The sequence below is a fragment of the Pan troglodytes genome, chromosome 1 (assembly GCF_028858775.2).
Source record: "Pan troglodytes isolate AG18354 chromosome 1, NHGRI_mPanTro3-v2.0_pri, whole genome shotgun sequence".
NCBI lineage: Eukaryota > Metazoa > Chordata > Mammalia > Primates > Hominidae > Pan > Pan troglodytes.
The window spans coordinates 226,078,729-226,097,264 of record NC_072398.2 but is presented as its reverse complement, the minus strand read 5'-3'; the positions used below and the strand labels follow the sequence as shown (position 1 = coordinate 226,097,264).

At 42.2% G+C, this 18,536-nt stretch overlaps 1 protein-coding gene across 24 annotated transcripts in view; it reads right to left on the bottom strand.

The window, feature by feature from the left end:
• Positions 1–18,536, bottom strand: part of NPHP4 (nephrocystin 4) — a 134,868-nt gene that overhangs the window by 52,695 nt on the left and 63,637 nt on the right. For all 24 annotated transcript variants that reach the window (XR_010148443.1, XR_010148446.1, XR_010148448.1 and 21 more), the window contains one exon: positions 12,066–12,204. Coding sequence is in view for 17 of the 24 variants with exons in the window: in XM_063787063.1 (XP_063643133.1) it covers positions 12,066–12,204 (139 nt within the window). In the remaining 7 variants the exon portion in view is untranslated. The remainder of the gene's footprint in view (positions 1–12,065; positions 12,205–18,536) is intronic.

The window sequence follows — 18,536 nt, the reverse complement described above, 5'->3', positions numbered from 1 at the left end:
AGCTGGTTCAGCAGGCCCAAGCCGAGTGGGGAGTTCCGTGACTTGCCAGAGCCCTGAGCTGGGGTCACCTCCAGGGTCAGTTTCAGAAGTGTCACCTCCCTTGTCAAAGCCTTGCTCTGACCCACTGTCCCACTAATTCTCCAGCAAAATGCACCCTTACCACCTGCACACGAACTTCCATTCCATGGCTGGAGGGTGGCCAAAAAGCTGCTCCATGGCCTTAGACTCTCCCCCACCAGCATGTGATTGACTGAACCACCCTCACCCAGGACAAGGGAGCTGCTGTCTGTCGGAGAGGATGTTCCAGACCAGCTGGCAGCACAGCAGGCACCATCGGGGCAGGAATCTAACTCCACGTGTCCTGGGAAACACCACAATTCCATGTTTGCAATGACCCCTTCTACATGGCTGTTTTCAAATCTATTAAGCAAACAAACCAAAATTCTGACACCACCAGAGGAACATTCAAAAGCAAAATATAGGTCAGGGAAATTCCAAGTTACAAAAAAATAAAGACTGAGTGCCCTCTAGCGGCTCAATGCACACTCTTCTGTGGTAAGTGATGAATGAACCTTTGCTCCCTTGCAATGTTACAGAGAAAATAAAAAGGATTATTCATAACCGAGAGCCAAAGTACCTCACTTAAAGTGACAGCCGCATATCGTTAAGATCTCCAAAGGAACCATATAAGTTGGTGAAATACTGAAGTATGAAAAGTTTCCATCATAAGTTAAACACTAGTGGATATTTAAAAGTCTCTTACATTGGGTTTTGAGAGACAATGTCTTCCGATGCTTGGAACCTGGGCTGAAGGTAATCATTTAATGTGACATGAATGCAGCCATAAATCCAAATTAAATAAACTCAGTGAAATCAGGGTCCATCCATGTAGATTTGCTGGTCCCCAAACAGTGACTGAGAAGTAGATTATGCTGCTACAGCTCATTTGCACCACCGTTCAACTCCTGGTCCTTCCAGTAACCAAGGCACACTCCTCTCCGCCAAGGATATGACAGTAAATCTTCTGGTGAGGAACTCAAAGCATGGTTCCCCACAGCTCTGCATCTTAAGAAGTCAAGCTAGGCTGGGTGCGGTGGCTCATGCCTGTAATCCCAGCATTCTGGGGCCAAGGTGGGCGGATCACCTGAGGTCAGGAGTTCAAGAGCAGCCTGGCCAACATGGCGAAACCCCATCTCTACTAAAAGCACAGCAGGCTTCTAGAAGGAGGACAGGCTGCTTCTTACCTGTCTTCGTCCTTCTCAAACAAAAGAAAGAGTCACAGGAACTACTCAAGTCTATGCATTCACTGACGGCAAAATGCAAGAATAGCTGGGCAAAGCTGGAATGCAAGAGTGCAGCCAAAGCGGCAGTGGCAGGGAAAGACCCTGGACTGGGATCGGGAGACCAGGAGCCCCAACCCAGAGGCAGCCACTATCTGTCAACTTCACCGACCCTGAATCCGTACTCTCTTCTGGTGGTTTTCCTTTAGGGAATCACCCTCCCAGCCCTTAACCATACAGTCAGGGGTGGCCCCAACCCCCACATCAAGAAGGGTGTGTGACCAAGGCCAACTGTCCCCACCCCCATCCCCATCAGGTGTTACACGGTAAAGACAGGAGGACTCCCACTGGAACAACTGAGTCAATCAGGGCCTTTCTGTTGGGATTCCTAAGCCCAGGATTACCTGGGAGCTCCTGGGCTCACCATGTGGAGAAACTCTACCCGGAAAGAAGCCAACACTGAAGAAAGGAGAGCTTAAAGGGGAGGGGAGGGGGTAGGGGCATGAGGGAGAGAGACGAACAGATGGAGTCTTAATGGCATCCTTTGAGTGCCGGGATCCAGCCATGCCTAACATCAGCTCTACCTCTAGGCTTTTCTGACACATGAGCCAATACATTCTCTTTTGTTGAAGCTATTTTGAGTCAGGTTTCTATCCCTTGTATACAAAAGGGTTTTGATTAATTCATTCACTCTACAAATATGTACTGAATGTTTTACTGTGGGCCAGGACTCATCAGGCAATGTACAGATGAATGAAACAGTCCCCACCGTGAGCTGCTTCAATGATAAGACTCTTCAGTGTGGAGCAAATAAATGCACCAAGTATCTGCACCTCTTTACCTTCCAGGCATAGGATGAGTCAGTCCCCAGTCCCCTTGTGACTTGGGAGGCCACGTGGCTACTTCTAACCCGGGAGGGAGAGAAGTGACGTGTGCCATTTCTGGGCCAGAGCCGTAACTGATGGTACAAGATCCTCCCCAAGGCCTCCCCTTCCTGCTGGCGTAACCCAGCAATATTCAAGATGGCGGACACCCTCTGGGACCAGGATGAGCAGAGCCACCACCAACTGCAATGCGCACGCAGCAAGAGTGAGAAATAAACCTTTTTATTTTAAGCTACCGAGATCTGGAGATTATTTGTTACCATAGCAAATTCGACTAATACCCTCTAAGAACAGTAGCAGGGAAGGAAGGAATCAGACAACACTCAAGGATATAAAATAAAAGGTGGTGTCTGCAAAGGGCTGTGGGATGCTGAAAACAAAGCTCTGCCATGGACAAGACCCTTAGGCAGGGCTTTACAGATAAGTACAGGTTTCCATAAGAGAGGGCAAGGAAAGTTTAATATATGCCTTTTTAAATGTGGGAATATTTAAAGACATTATCAAGTTGTAGGTAAAAAGGAAATAAAAATGGAACTCAACAATGTAGGAAATAACACTCCAAATCAAAACCTATGAAATGGGGTAAAAGATGTACTTGGAAGAAAATTGCAGAATCTTAAATGATTTTATTATTAAACACGATGAGCAAATAAGCTAAGAATTCTGCTTTTCAAAGAGGATGAATAAAGATAAAATATAGAATTAAATTAAGATTAAAGAAAAAATTAATAACTTAAAAACAAGAGAACCAGTAAGTAAAAGTAACAGCTGATTCTTTGAAGAGACTAATGAAATATACAAACCTCTCATAAGCCTGACCGAAAAAGGAAGAGTCCTCCCAAGATAGAAAGCGAAGGAAGGAATCTAATCACAGGCGCATATTGAATGTTTAAATTAGTTACAAACTTTATCACAGCATCCTTGTAAACTAGAGGAAATTGGCCATTTTTTTTAGAGGATGTGTATCCCAAAAGTTAACACAAGATGAAGTGGAAAACATAAATAGACCAATAACCATGAAAAGAAATGTAATTGGTTGTCAAAAATCCCTTCAGTGGTTTCACAGAGAAGTTTTATCAGACCTTCAAGAAACAGGTCTTGCCTTTTGTTTAAACTATTTTAAAGCCCAGAAAAAGATGGACAGCTTCCTCTGGATTATGACATAAGAGAAAGCTGCAGATCAGGGGTCTGCAAACTATGGTCCACAGGTCGATTCAGCTAACAATCTGTGTGTATCAACAAAGTTTCATTAGAACACAGCCACGTTCATTCATTAACATATCACCTATATATACCAGCAGAGATGAGTAGCTGTGACAGAGACCATCTTGCCCACAAATCCTAAAATACTTACTATTTGGCCTTTACAGAAAAAGTTTGCTGACCTCTTCTATAATTGGGCCTCGATTATAGAAACAGAAATCCCAAATACAAGTTAATCACATCAAGATGGACATAACTGTAAAACTCCCCACAAGTCATTCTCTCTTTTTTAATACTTTTTTTGAACAGTTTTTTAGGTTCTCAGCAGTACTGAGCAGAAGGTACAGGGTGTTCCCACAGTGCCCTGTCCCCACATGCAGCTACCCTCACTAACATCCCAGAGCAGATGGCACGTGATTCTTCTTGCTACCTCACATATTTGGTAGTTTGTTTATTGTCTGTTTTTACAGCTCCACTGGGACAGGAGCCTAACCAAGTACCTGGCACATCACAGACTCTCCGCAAGTCTTTGCTGAATGGAGGGTGGGTAGGAGAAAAGGAGGACCACCTGAACAAGCCCTATCTGAGTCAGCATGCCCTAAAGTGTTTGCAGAATGGCTAACATAAAATGGTAGAGGCATAGCCAACACTGAGCTTTCTGGGCCCACCCAGAACCTACTTTCGTGGATGCAGTCAGGGCCAACTGTGTTTGTTTGTTTGTGGGTTTTTTTGTTTTTTTTTTTAGAGGCAAAGTCTGGCTCTGATGCCCAGGCTAGAGTACAGTGACGTGATCATAGTTCACTGCAGCCTCGAATTCCTGGGTTCAAGCAATTCTCCTGCCTCAGCCTCCCAAGTAGCTGAGACTACAGGCACATGCTACCACACCCAGCTACTGCATGCATTTATTTACTTATCTATCTATCTACCTATCTATCTATCTAGAGACAGAGTCTCACTCTATCGTCCAGGCTGGAGTGCAGTGGTGCAATCTCGGCTCACTGCAACCTCTGCCTCCCAGGTTCAAGAGATCTCTTGCCCCAGCCTCCCGAGTAGCTGGGACTACAGGCGCGTGCCACCACGCCAGCTGATTTTTTGTATTTTTAGTAGAGATAGGGTTTCACCATGTTAGCCAGGATGGTCTCAATCTCCTGACCTCATGATATGCCCACCTGAACCTCCCAAAGTGCTGGGATTACAGGCATGAGCCACCGCGCCTGGCCTTAAGTTTTTTGTAGAGTCAGGGCCTTGCTATGTTACCCAGGCTGATCTCGAACTCTTGGCTTCAAGCCATCCTCCCACCTCAGCCTCCCAACATGCTGGGATTATAGGCATGAGCCACTGCGCCCGGCCGGGGTTAGCTGTTTTCACCCATCAAAGACTCTGGGGTCCAGAGGAGCTCCGTAGAGATGTGCTCCAGCTGCTCCTGCCCTGGCGGCCCCGTGTTAATTGAACCAGTAGTTGAAGGGGTACGTACATGTGGTCGCTTCCCTCAATGCTGCCAACCAGAAGAACCACAATGGCAGTGGCATGGGGACAACGCTAATGATCGCCCAACAATCGCTGGGCATCTGCTCCACGCCAGGCAGCCCCGAGCACCTGGACATATCTTTACTCATTTCATCCTCCCCCCAGTCCTTGGCTCTCCTTTGCCCATTTTTCTTTTCTGTGGTTTATCTGCTTCGTATTGATTTGGAGAAGGTCTTTCTGTAATCCTTCTTTCTAATCTTCTCATCTGACTTCCTTCATTCATTTCTAATGGTCATATGTATTGCAAATATCTTTCAGCCTGAGGTCTGTCTTCTAACTTTGTTTACAGAGTCTTTTCTCACACAGAAGTTTTATATTTTAATATAATCTTATTTCTCAATCGTCTCTTTGGTTTATGCTTTGTCTATCTTGCTTAAGAAGGCCTTCCTAACCCAAAGGCCATAAAAATATTCTCCAATGTCTTTTTCTAAGATTTCTCAAGTTTGTTTTTCATACTTTAAGTATTTAATCCATCCCATTTTACAGCTGAGGAAACAGGGACACAGACATTAAGTAACTGCTCTAATATTCAATAAGTATGCATTCATAAGCAATACATGCAATTGTTTTGAAAGTTACTTAAATGCTACCACATTGTTCATTTCCTTTCAGAACTTGTGTTCATTCAACATGCCTTTGTGAAGGTTTATCCACCTGATACGCATAGATCTATTTCATTCATTTAACCGACACACAGCATTTCACTGTCCAAGTAAGTCAGTTTATCCATTCCCTGACTGGGAAACCAGCAGCTGCTGTGATGCTGAGCCCGCCCATGTCTCCTTATACACATGAACCGGTTGTTCTCTCTAACAGGCGTCTGGAAATGGCACTTCTGAGTTGTAGGATATTAACTAAATATTACAAAATCACTCTTCAAAGCGGCTGCACACATCCCATTCTTCCCACGGTGGTAAGAGTTCTGCTTTATCCACATCCTCAGGAACTTTTGCACTATTAGACATCTGGATTTCTCCAATATGAGGGGAATAAAACGGTTTGTCATTTTATTTTCATTTCTCTGATTACCAGTAATACTGAGCACGTTTTCATTTGTTTATGGTTATTGGTTATTCTGGTTTCTTCTCTATAAATTCCTTCTTCATATGACGACAGCGTTAGCGATCGCCCAGCAACTGCTGAGCACTGTCCATTTTTCTTTCCTGCTGTCTATTTCTTATTGATTTGGAGGGCTTCTTTCTATAATCTTTCTTCTTTCTGATCTTCTAATTCTAACATTTCTGAAGTTTTGGTTTTTAGGCCATCTGGAATTTATTATTGTACATGACATGAAGCTAGGACTGAATTTTATATTTTCCATGTGGGCAAGGGATCACGCCACACCATTTACTGACTGCTACTCCTTGCGGTAAGCGGAGTAACTGCTGCCACCCCAGAGATACCCACGTCCTAACCCCAGAACCTATACATATGTTCAATGCCAAGGGACTAAGGTGTTCATCAGCTGACCCTGAGATGGGGGATGACCCTGGATTATCCAGGTGGGCCCAATGTACTCACAATAGTCTTTGTAAGTGAAAGGCAGGGAGGCAGGAGGGTCAGAGTTTAGTGACGACTGGAAAGTGCTACATGGCTGCCTTTGAAGATGGAAGAAGGAGCCAAGGGACGCAGGTGGCCTCTAGCAGCTGGAAAAGGAGAGGAAATGGATTTTCCCCTGGAGCCTCCAGAAGGAGCACAGCCCCGCTGAGCCCTCGATTTAAGACTGTAGGACCCACTTTGGACTTCTGACCTCCAGAATTTTAGGATAATAAGCTCCTGTTGCAACGTCACTAATTTGTTGTAACAGCAACCAGAAACTAATATATTCCTTCTCTTCAAGTTGTCACATATCACACTTTATATTTTGTCCCATTATCTATTTATCTCTCTCTGTATCAATGCTATACTTGTTCTAGAAATTAGAACATTACAGTAAGTCTGAAAACTAAGAAAGGTGAAGCCTCCCTCCTTCTTCAAAATTGCCTTGGCTATTCTTGACTATGTTTTTTTTTTTTAATTAAAAAATAACCCCAGCATTTTGGGAGGCCAAGGTGGGAGGACCACTTGAGGCCAGGAGTTCAAGAGCAGCCTGTACAACATAGCAAGACCATATCTCTACAAAACAAAAAACTTAGCCAGGCACGGTGACGCTGTCTGCAGTCCTGGCTTAGCCGGGCACGGTGGCACTGCCTGCAGTCCTGGCTTAGCCGGGCACGGTGGCACTGCCTGCAGTCCTGGCTTAGCCGGGCACGGTGGCACTGCCTGCAGTCCTGGCTTAGCCGGGCACGGTGGCACTGCCTGCAGTCCTGGCTTAGCCGGGCACGGTGGCACTCCCTGTAGTCCTGGCTACTCAGGAGGCTGAGGCAGGTGGATTGCTTGAGCTCAGGAGTTCAAGGCTACAGTGAGCTGTGATTATGGCATGCACTCCAGCCAGAGCAACGAAGTGAGAATTTATCTCTAAAAGCAAAACAAAACAAAAACCCTGGAATATATCCTAAAAGAAAATAAATGCAGCGTATGGGAGAAAGACACACCAGGCGGAGAGCATGAGCCAAGACTCAAAAGTCCGGAAAACACGCAGCATGGTGAGTGAATCACAAGTAGCACACACAGCTAGAAAACGCTTTCAAACCCCGGGATGATCGGCCCCGGTGGGGATGATTTCAGCAGCCAAGAGACCATTAACAGGACTTCTACTTCTGGCCAAGAAGAGTAACAGTGATCAGATTGACCCTCCCATCTAAAATACATTTTCTTTTAAACACAAAATACGTAGAACAGTGGTTTTCAAGACAGTGGACTTCAGGCAACAAAGGAGAGTGATCCCAAGGGCTGGGAAACAGAAGAGGGAAGGCCTACCCTGACCCCAGCTTACTGTGTTCAGTGAGTTTGCACCAGACAGGATGAGCAGCACAGAGAGAGAATGCCAGCCATTTACAAAGGGTCCCACCCTAGCATTCAGTAGAGTGCGGATCAGGAAACTTCCTAAGGCCAAAAGAGAAAGAACCACCAGAGAGGATTACAGGGAACAGGGCCTGGTCTTCACAGGGCAGGCAGACATAGCGCTGTTCCCTCCAGCCACCTGGTAATCCTCATTCTTCATGGGACACCGGGCAGAGCCCTCGGAGGGCACCTGTCATCTCAGTGAGGAATAATCAGCCCTAGATGAAATGCTGATCTGATCTCACCTAACCAATCTTAATAGCAAGACCCAAAAGGATCTAACAATTTTCAAAGCTTAAGAATATTTATCAGATACAAAAACATTCAGTATCCAATAAGAGAAAATTCTCAGTATCTGGAGCCCATCAAAAGTTATCAGACATCCAAAGAGGCAGGAAAACAGAACCCAATCAGGACAAAAATCTATCAATCAAAACTGATCCTGAACTGACAAAGATATTAGAATTAGCAAGCCAGGATATTAAAGTAGTTATAACTGTATTTCTTAAGTTCAAAAAGCCAGAGGAAACACTGAACATGTTAAGTCAAGACACGGAAGAATAAAACAAGCCCAGACGAACTTCTAGAGATGAAAACTATAATATCTGAGATGAAAAGTATACTGAAAAGGATAAATGGCAGATCAGACACTCCAGAAGAAAAGAACTTGAAGTGAACTTGAAGACAGAAACTATCTAAAATGAAACACACAGCAAAAGAAGGTTATGAATAAAAGTGAACAGAGTATCAGCGAGCTGTGAGGCAATTTCTGGCAGCCTGATAAACACGAGAGGATGAGAGAGAAAGACAGAAGAAATATGTGAAGAAATAATGACCCAATTTTTCCAAATGTGATGAAAACTATAAATCTAGAGATCTAAGAAGCTCAAGGAACCCTGGCAAAAAAATCAGTTAAAGAATCATTCTGGGCAAGCAGAGGCAGTGGCAGACTGGTTTTAAAATCTCCTCCAAACGCCTCATGAAAACAGGGCAACCAGGGAAGTAAAACCAAAGCCCACAGACGGCATCCACAAATTGATCCAGCCCAAAAGCCCGACAGCAGGATCAGCCCATCAGAGTTTATAGTTAATTTGATTAGAAGGTCTTCAAAACATAACTAGCTGCTCTTTTCCAGTGCCATAACTATATCTTTATTTACTTATTTATTTTTGAGACAAGGCCTCACTCTTTTGCCCAGGCTGGAGTGCACTGGCGTAATCACGGCTCACTGCAGCCTCAATCTCCCGGGCTCAACCAATCCTCTTGCCTTGGCCTCCTGAGTAGCAGGGACTAAAGGTGCACACCACCGCGCATAGCTAATTTGTTTTATTTTTAGTAGAAATGGGGTCTTGCTATGTTGCCCAGGCTGGTCTTGAACTCCTGAGCTCAAGTGATCCTCCTGCCTCAGCCTTCTAAAGTGCTAGGATTACATGCATGAGCCACCATGCCTGGCCTGTATCATAATTTAAACACATGAAAATTTCTTTCCAGAGAAGGTAGTCATATTTTTCCTGAAAGCTACCTATACAGGTTCATTCTCTGTTCAGGCATTTCTACAGACATGGGCAAACTATGTTTATTATGTATTACTACTGTACTTCTAAGTAACTTAATCAAAAATCACAGTACAGAGTGGATCCATGGGTTCTGCATCCATGAATTCAACCAGCCTTGGATTGAAAATATTTTTTAAAAAATGGATGGTTGTATCTGCACTGAACACGTACAGACTCTTTTTTTCTTGTCATTATTCCCTAAACAGTACAATGATTTACATAGCATTTGCACTGTATTAGGTATTGTAAGTAGCCTAAAGATGATTTAAAGTACAGAGGAGGATGTGTGTAGATTACAGGCAAATACCACACCATTTTATATAAGGGACTTGAGCATGTGGAACCAGTCCCCCACGGATACCGAGGGATAACTCTAATCATGTTTGTATTTAATTACAAAATATACCCAATTTATAATCTAAGGTCCTCCGTTTTTCATAATTATGTTTCTCAAAGGTTGATAGGTATTTTATTTTTAAAATATATGTCAAAGAGTGTATGTCAAAGAAGGAAAGATACCAGATGTAAGCAGGGAATGGGTTTTTTTTGTTTGTTTTGTTTTGTTTTTTGAGACAGAGTCTTGCTCTGTCGCCCAGGCTGGAGTGCAGTGGCACAATCTCGGCTCACTGCAAGCTCTGCCTCCCGGGTTCACGCCGTTCTCCTGCCTCAGCCTCCCAAGTAACTGGGACTACAGGAGCCCGCCACCACATCCAGCTAATTTTTTGTATTTTTAGTAGAGACGGGGTTTCACCGTGTTAGCCAGAACGGTCTCGATCTCCTGACCTTGTGATCCACCTGCCTCGGCCTCCCAGAGTGCTGGGATTACAGGCGTGAGCCACCGTGCCTGGCCAGGAATGGGTTGTTTTAAATGATCCTTTATTATGACCCTTTGTTTAGTTTTTTGAAATTATGTGTCCTATGCCTTGAATGCATTCAATTTTATCAAATGAAATTGGAAATTCATTCTAAACCGACTCTGACAGGAAATGCATGCATGCCTACCACCCACCACCACAAGGGATTCTAGTACAAGGGGGACTGTACATTTCAGTGCCGTTTATAAAGATGGGATTATTAATGTACACACTGGTGGTAAACAGAAATCTTGAGAACAAGCTGTTAGGCACAAAATTCAAACACTGAAAAAACAAAACAATTAAAACCATCAAATGCATCACCTCTATGAAAAGAAGGAAAATACTTAATGATGTAGTTTGTCCCAAAGAAATCAACTATTAAGTTTTGGTACCGGAATATTCTTAGATAGCTCAGAGAATCCTGAAAGACCATGTTTATTATGTATTACTATTGTACTTTTAAGTAACTTAATCAAAAATCAGAGTACAGAGTAGGCCCATGGTTTCTGCATCCATGAATTCAACCAGACTTGGGCTGAAAATATTTTTTTTTAAATATGTCTGCACTGAACACGTACAGACTCTTTTTTTCTTGTCATTATTCCCTAAACAGTACAATTTACATAGCATTTGCACTGTATTAGGTATCTCAGAAAATCGTCAACTTCATCAAATTCATCAACTTAGAAATGCATGTGCTGCTTCCACCAACTGTAAAATCAAATTCAACAAGACCAGTTCCCATAAATTAGAATCTCAATCCATGAAGAAAACCCCTCCTGAGTGATGGAAGCACCAGCAGCTTTGTAGCAGGACTTGGGGCCATAGCCGAGCACAGAAAGCAACTCCTCCCTCGACACCCGGGCATCACCAGCTGGAGCCCAGAGGAACACAAAGCTCCCTCCTGGGCTTGCACGTTTGCTCATTCCCTATCTTGCCATCTGGAACAGGCAGAAAGAAGGAAGTCATCACCTGCGACTAGGGATCCTAGAACCTTCAGTGGTGAGAGCTCCAGACGCCTAGAGCCAAGGCCCCATACTCATTCAGGTGGACTACTCCAACACTCCCTCGTACCTTCCGCCCCTCACTTCAGTATAGGTGGAATTCTCAACCAGGACATGGGTCTAAACCAAGAGGCTCTGAGCACAGGGTACTGCCTCAGCAGAAGCAGCTAGCCTGACAGCCAATAAGAACTCTTTAACCTCCTAACCATGTGGACTCGCTGCCACCCACAGGGCCAGGACTCTACCTCTGCTGGCAGCCCTTGCTGCTTGCAGCCAATTGTGACTCCTTTTCTTAAAGCCACAGACTCAGATCACACACTCCTAACTTTCGGGCAGGGCTTCAAGGTGAGTAGACAGACGGCTACTTTAACAGTGCAAACTCAAGGTGGCGGTCCTCGGCTCTCGACCACCCTCTAACTCTCGGGTGTGCTGCTTCCACCAACTGTAAAATGGTAAACTGTAAACTGTAAACTGTAAAATGTAAACTGTAAACTGTAAAATGTGGCACATGGGTGCCACATTTGCAGGGCACCCATGTGACGTGTCCTTTTAAATGCTTAGTTGGGGAGCTGTCAAGTAACTGAGCTGACTCTGGGCTGAAGCACAAGCTTCTGGGCCACACTTCATCACTGTCCAATTCTACACCTTGGTATTAAGCAAAAACCCAACTAACAGATACCATTAATGCAATCTACGACGATTATCTTACAAATGTGGTGATTACCGTACTAGACTAAGTACCTTTCCCCGGGAAGAGATGGAAGTGCTGCCTGCCATGTGCCTGGCCAGTCAGCTCTCTGGAAACACTTACTCGAAGGGGACGTGGGTGGTTTCCTGGAAGGCCGCCGCTCCACTTTGGGGCCACTGACAGCCTCCGTGGGTGCATCCAGGTGTTCTTCTGAGCCCAGCGAGAACTGGAACCGGAGTGTACCCGACTCCACCTGCTTCACCTGCAATGGACCAGAAGAGCAGTGATGGCCACTCCCTTCATCAGCACGCCTATCAGAATGATCCAACCAGGAACAGCAGGCTCTGCCCTAAAACAAAGTCTACGTGAAATCAGAGGCTTCTGATGCCACATGTTCTCAGATTATAATCAAGTAGTTTGAGCAAAAAGCAATTGGTGTGGCACTAAAAGCCCTGCAGATCATATGATCATGGAATGACCCTTACCCAAGCAGAAATCGCAATCTCTCTCGAGTTGTGAATGTTGTCATTGACCTATGTGAAACTGACATCTTTATTCTGGGTATGGCTCTGTGGGTTTTGGCACATGCACAGATTCACATAACCAGCACCACACTCAGGGTGCAGGCCAGCCCCATCCCCCCAGGGTGCTCCCTTGCCCTGCCCTGCCCCTCTGCAGCCACACCCAGCCCATGCCTAACCCGGGCAATCTATGACTGCTTCCCCAGCACTGTCATTTTGTCTTTTTGAGAATGTCAAAAAAAGGTCCAACACATGGAATCACATAATGTATAACTTTTGAGACCAGCTTCTTTCATTTAGCATAAGACTGAGGAGATTCATCCAAGTTGTTACATACACATCAAACTGTTTCTTTTTTTATTACTGAGTGATATTCTATTGTACGGATGTACCAGTTTATTTATCCATTCACTCACAAACATTTGGGTAGTTTCTGGTTTGGGTGATTATAAACAGACCTGCTACAAACACATATGTTTGTGTGAATACAGGTTTCATTTCTCCAAAAGTAGGACTGCTGGGTCATATGGCATATTTAATTTCATAAGGCACTTCCAAACTTTATTTCTGGACTCTCTAGTCTGTTCCATTCACCGAATTCCTTGATACTAATTATATTAATCAGTGTAGCTGTACAGTAAGTGTTTAAACTGTGTAGTATGATTCCTCCAACTTTACTGTTCTTTTTTCAAAACTATTTTGACTCTTCTAATTCCTTTAGCTTTCCATATAAATTTCAGAATCAGCTTGTCTATATCGCCAAAAAAATCCTGCTGAGATTTTGACTGAAACTGCATAAAATCTCTAGATCTATCTTGGGCAGAACTGACAGCTTTACTATGTTGAGTTTCCCAAGACATAAACATGTTACGTCTCTCCAATTATTTAGGTCTTCTTTGATTTCACCTAAGAATAACCACAATGACAACTAGCAAAAGGACAGTTTTATTGTTTTCAGCATACAGATCCCGTAACTATTTTGTTAGATTTAGTTCATGGAGGGCAGGCTTTGTAAACAATACTGTTTCTGTATTTTGCTTTCAATTTTTCCGTGCTAGTATACAGAAATAGGATTGATTTTTCATGTTGACTTCCTGTGTTATCCTGCAACCTCACTAAACCCACTTACTCATTCTAAAAGGACTTTTTTGTAGACTCCTCAGAATCTTTGGCATAGACAATCACGTTTTCTGCAAATAAGGACAGTTTTGTTTCTTCCTTCTAATGTGTAGGTCTTTTGTTTTCCTGACTTACAGCACTGACTACAACTTCCAGTGCAATACTGAACATGACGTTGACTGCTAACAGTGGACATCCTTTACTTGTTCCTAATCTTAGGGGGAAAGCAATCAGTCTTTCACCATTAAGTATGATGTTAACTAAAGAGTTTTTGTAGACGTCACTGATTATGCTAAGGAAGTTTTCTTTTATTGCTAGTTTGCTCAGTTTTTAATCATAAACTGATGCTGAATATCGTCAAATGTTTTTTCAGTATCAATTGCCAGGATCATATGGTTTTCCTTCTTTAGGCTGTTACTATAATGAATTACGTTTATTGATTTCCAAATAGAAAACAGACTTGCATTCTCTGGATAAAGCTCCACTTGGCTATAGTGTATTATTCTTTTTGCGTATTGCTGGACTCAATCTGCTAATATTTTGTTGAGTATTTTGCACCTATGTTTATGAAGGATACGGGTCCACAGTTCTGTTTTCTTGTTATTATTAATATTATTTTTCTGGTTTTGATATCAGGGTGATGCTGGCTTCATTTCATGAGTTGGGAATTGCTCCCATCTTTTCTGTTTTCTGAAATAGATTGTATAAAAGTGGCATTATTTCTTCTTTACATGTCTAATAGAATTCATAGTGAATAGGCCTGAATATTTCTTTTTCAAAAGTTTTTAAACTATGAATTCAACTTACATATTAGTTATAGGACTACTCAGGTCATCTACTTCATTTTGGCTGAGTTTTGGCAATGTGGAGTTTCATATTCATTCATCCATTTCACCTAAATTGTCAAATTTATGTGCAGAGAATTGTTTGTAGTATTCCCTTATTATCCTTTTAATACCCGTGAGGTCTGTACTGATATTCCTTCTTTCATTCCTAATATTAGTCATTTGTGTCCTCCCTTCTTTTTCAGTCTTGCTAGAAGTTCATCAGTTTTACTGATATTTTCAAACAGGTTTTTGTTTCACTGGGTTTTTGCTATTTTTTAATTTTTAATCTATTATTTTTGTTTTCAATTTCATTGGTTTCTGCTGCTATTGACTTCTGAATAGCTTTGGGTTTATTTTACTCTTCTTTTTCTAGTTTCTGAAGACAAAGATCAGATCACTGAATTAAGATCTTTTTTCTGTTCTAATATAAGCACCTAACGCTAAGCATATTTGAGCTGCATCCTACGAACTTTGACATGTTCTATTTCCATATCTGTTAAGTTCACAATATCTTCTATTTTCCCGTGAGGCTTACTCTTTAATTTATGGATTTTTACATATTGTTTAATTTCCAAGTGGTTGAAAATTTTTATTATCTTTGTTATTGATTTCTAGTTCAATTCCATTATAATCTGAGAATACATCCTGTATAATCTCAACTCTCTTAAAACTGAAGTTTGTTTTATGACCAAGGATATTGTCTATCTTGATGAATGTTCCATGTGCACTTGTAAACAACGTGTATCCTGCTGTTGTTGGGGAGAGTGCTCTATAAATATCATTCCGATCCAGTTGGTCGATGGCGATGTTCAGTCCTTCTGTATCATTGCTGATGGAATAGCTAGTTGTTCTTTGTTTACTTAGAGAGGATGCTGAGGTCTCCAACTCTAATTGTGGATTTGTCCATTTCTCCTTTCAGTTCAATCAGTTTTTGCTTCATGTATTTTGAAGCTCTATGTTAGATGCAAGCAATTTTAGGATTGTTATGTCTTGGCAACTGACCCTTTTATCATGTGTACTATCTCTCTTAATTCCTGGAAATTTCCTGTATTCTGAAGTCTAGTTTGTCTGATAGTGTCAATAGTAATATACCCACTCCAGTTTTCTTTTAGTGTTTGAAAATAATATTTTCCATTCTTTTAATTTACATTATATTTATTTAAAGTATACTTCTTATAGACAGTATATAGTTGGGCTTTGTCTTTCATTAAGCCTGACAATATCTTTTAAACTGGTGTGTTTACACTATTTACACATAATATAATTATAGGCATACCTCAAAGATACTACAGGTTCAGTTCCAAACCACTACAATAAAGCAAGTCACTGAATTTTTTGGTTTCCCAGTGCATTTAAAAGTTGTATTTATACTATACTGTAGTCAATAGGTGTGTAATAGCATATGTCTAAAAAAAAAAAAAAGTACTGTACCTACCTTAATATAAAAATACTTTATTGCTGGCCGGGTGCAGTGACTCACATCTGCAATCCCAGCACTTTGAGAGGCACACAGATCACCTAAGGTCAGGAGTTCAAGAGCAGCCTGGCCAACATGATGAAACCCCATCTCTACTAAAAATATAAAAATTAGCCAGGCATGGTGGTGGGCACCTATAATCCCAGCTACTTGGGAGGCTGAGCCAGAAGAATCGCTTGAACCTGGGAGATGGAGGTTGCAGTGAGCTGAGACTGCACCACTGCACTCCAGCCTGGGTTACAGAGCAGGACTTCATCTCAAAAAAAAAAAAAAACTTTCTTGCTAAAAAAATGCTAACCATTGTGCCATTATAGGTATGGTGACTCACGCCTATAATCCCAACACTCTGGGAGGCCAAGGTAGGAGGATCCCTTGAACCCAGGAGCTCAAGATGATCCCAGGAAACACAGCAAGACCTCAACTCTACAAAAATTAAAAAATTACCCAGGCATGGTGGCACATGCCTGTAGTCCTAGCTACTCAGGACACTGAGGTGTGAGGATTGCTGGAGCATAGGAGTTCAAGGCTGCAGTGAACTATGATCGTGCCACTGCACTCCAGCCAGGGCAACAGAGTAAGACCCTGTCTCAAAAAAAAAAAAATGCTAAGGATCATCTAAGCCTTCCAGAACATTGTAATCTTTTTGCTAGTGGAGGGTTGTGCCTTGATATTGATGGCTGCTGCCTAATCAGAGTAGTGGTTGCTGAAGGTTGGGATGCCTGCAGAGCTTTCATAAAACAAGACCACAATGCAAGTTTGCTCCATCAATTGACTTTTCATGTCATAAAAGAGTACCATGCAATGCTATTTGACAGTATTTTACCATAGGCAGAACTTTCAAAATCATAGTCAATCTTCTCAAACCTTGCCATTGCTTTATCAACTAAGTTTAGGTAATATTCTAAATATTACATCTATATACCTTTAAAATGTCACCAAACACTGTGTTTAGTTTAGTTTAGCTTTGTTTTGTTTTGTTTTGTTTTGTTTTGTTTTTGAGACAAGAGTCTTGCTCTGTTGCCCAGGCTGGAGTGCAATGACGCAATCTCAGCTCACTGCAACCTCTGCCTCCCAGGTTCAGGTGATTCTCCTGCCTCAGCCTCCTGAGTAGCTGGGATTACAGGCATGCGCCACCACACCCGGCTAATTTTAGTATTTTTAGTAATAACAGGGTTTCACTATGTTGGCCAGGCTGGTCTTGAACTCCTGACCTCAGGTGATTCGCCCACCTCAGCCTCCCAAAGTGCTGGGATTACAAGCGTGAGCCACCGCACCCAGCCACACTGTTATAATTTCTGCTTCAACCATCCATCATATTTTAAAGAAGAAGAGAAGAATATTATATTTACCATTTCTGTTGTTCCTTCTTCATTCTTGATGTCCCAAATTTCTATCTGGTATCATTTCCCCTCTGTCTGAAGAAATTCTTTTAGCAATTCTTTAAGCAAATTATCTGCTACCAATGAATGCTCTTACTTTCAGTTCATCTGAGAATGTCCTCATTTCACATCTTTGTTCTGTTTTTTTAAATTTTTTTTTAACTGGACATAGAATTCTGAGTTCCAAGGTCTTTCTGTTAGCACTTTTAAAATGTCCCACTTTTCTTCTGGTCGGCATGGTTTCTGATGAGGAATCCACAGTCACTCAAATTATTATTTCTTTGTAAGTAATGCGTCATTTTTCTATAGCTGTTTTTAAGAATCTTCTTCGTCTTTAGTTTTCAACAGTTTGCGTATGATTTATCTGGGTGTAGATTTCGTCACATTTATCCCTGGGGTTCACTGAACTTGGATCTGCAGATTTATGTCTTTTGCCAAATTGGGGAAGTTTTCAGCCAATATTTTTTCAAGTACTTTTTTCTACACCATAGTCTCCTCTACCAGGACTGGGTGCTAGCCTTTTTGGTAGGGACCTACAGGTCAATGCTGAGGCTTTGCCCCTTGTCTTCCAATCATCTTCTCTGTTGCTCAGGGTGAATAAATTTCTATTGGTTTATTGTCAAGTTCACTAACTCTTTTGTCATCTCCATTCTGCTGTTAGGCCATGTAGTATTTTTTTATTTTGGTTATTTTGTTTTTCAGATCTAAAATTTTCATTTGATTGTTCTTTATATCTTCCATCTCTTTACTGAGACAGCCTACCTTCCCATTTATTTCCAGAATGTTTGCTCTTATTTACTAGAGCATCTTTATTACGGCTGCTTTAAATTTTCTGTCTGATAATTCTAACATTTGTGCCATCTCAATGTTGGTGTCTGTTAAATGTCTTTTCTCTACAAGCTGTATTTTCCAGGTTCTTTGTATGACAATTAATTTTAGAGCATATCATAGACACTTTGAACATTAAATTATAGAGTCTCATTTAAATCCTGTGAAGAATGCTGGTATTTTTATTTAGGTAGGAATTGACCCAGTTGAGTTCAGGACACAGTTTCTGACCAGCACCCTGTGGGCTGTGGTTTCAATGTCAGTTTCATTTTCAAAACCCGTGCAGTGTTCTTTGGATCCCTCCTGCATGTGGCTCCACCCAGCGGGCAGCTCTGGGACTGGGAAGTAGTCAACCCCACAGTCTCAAAGTCTTTGGTATGCCATTCAGGGTCAGACCCACACATGTGCAGCTTCAGGGTGAACCCAGGGTTTTGTAAACGACC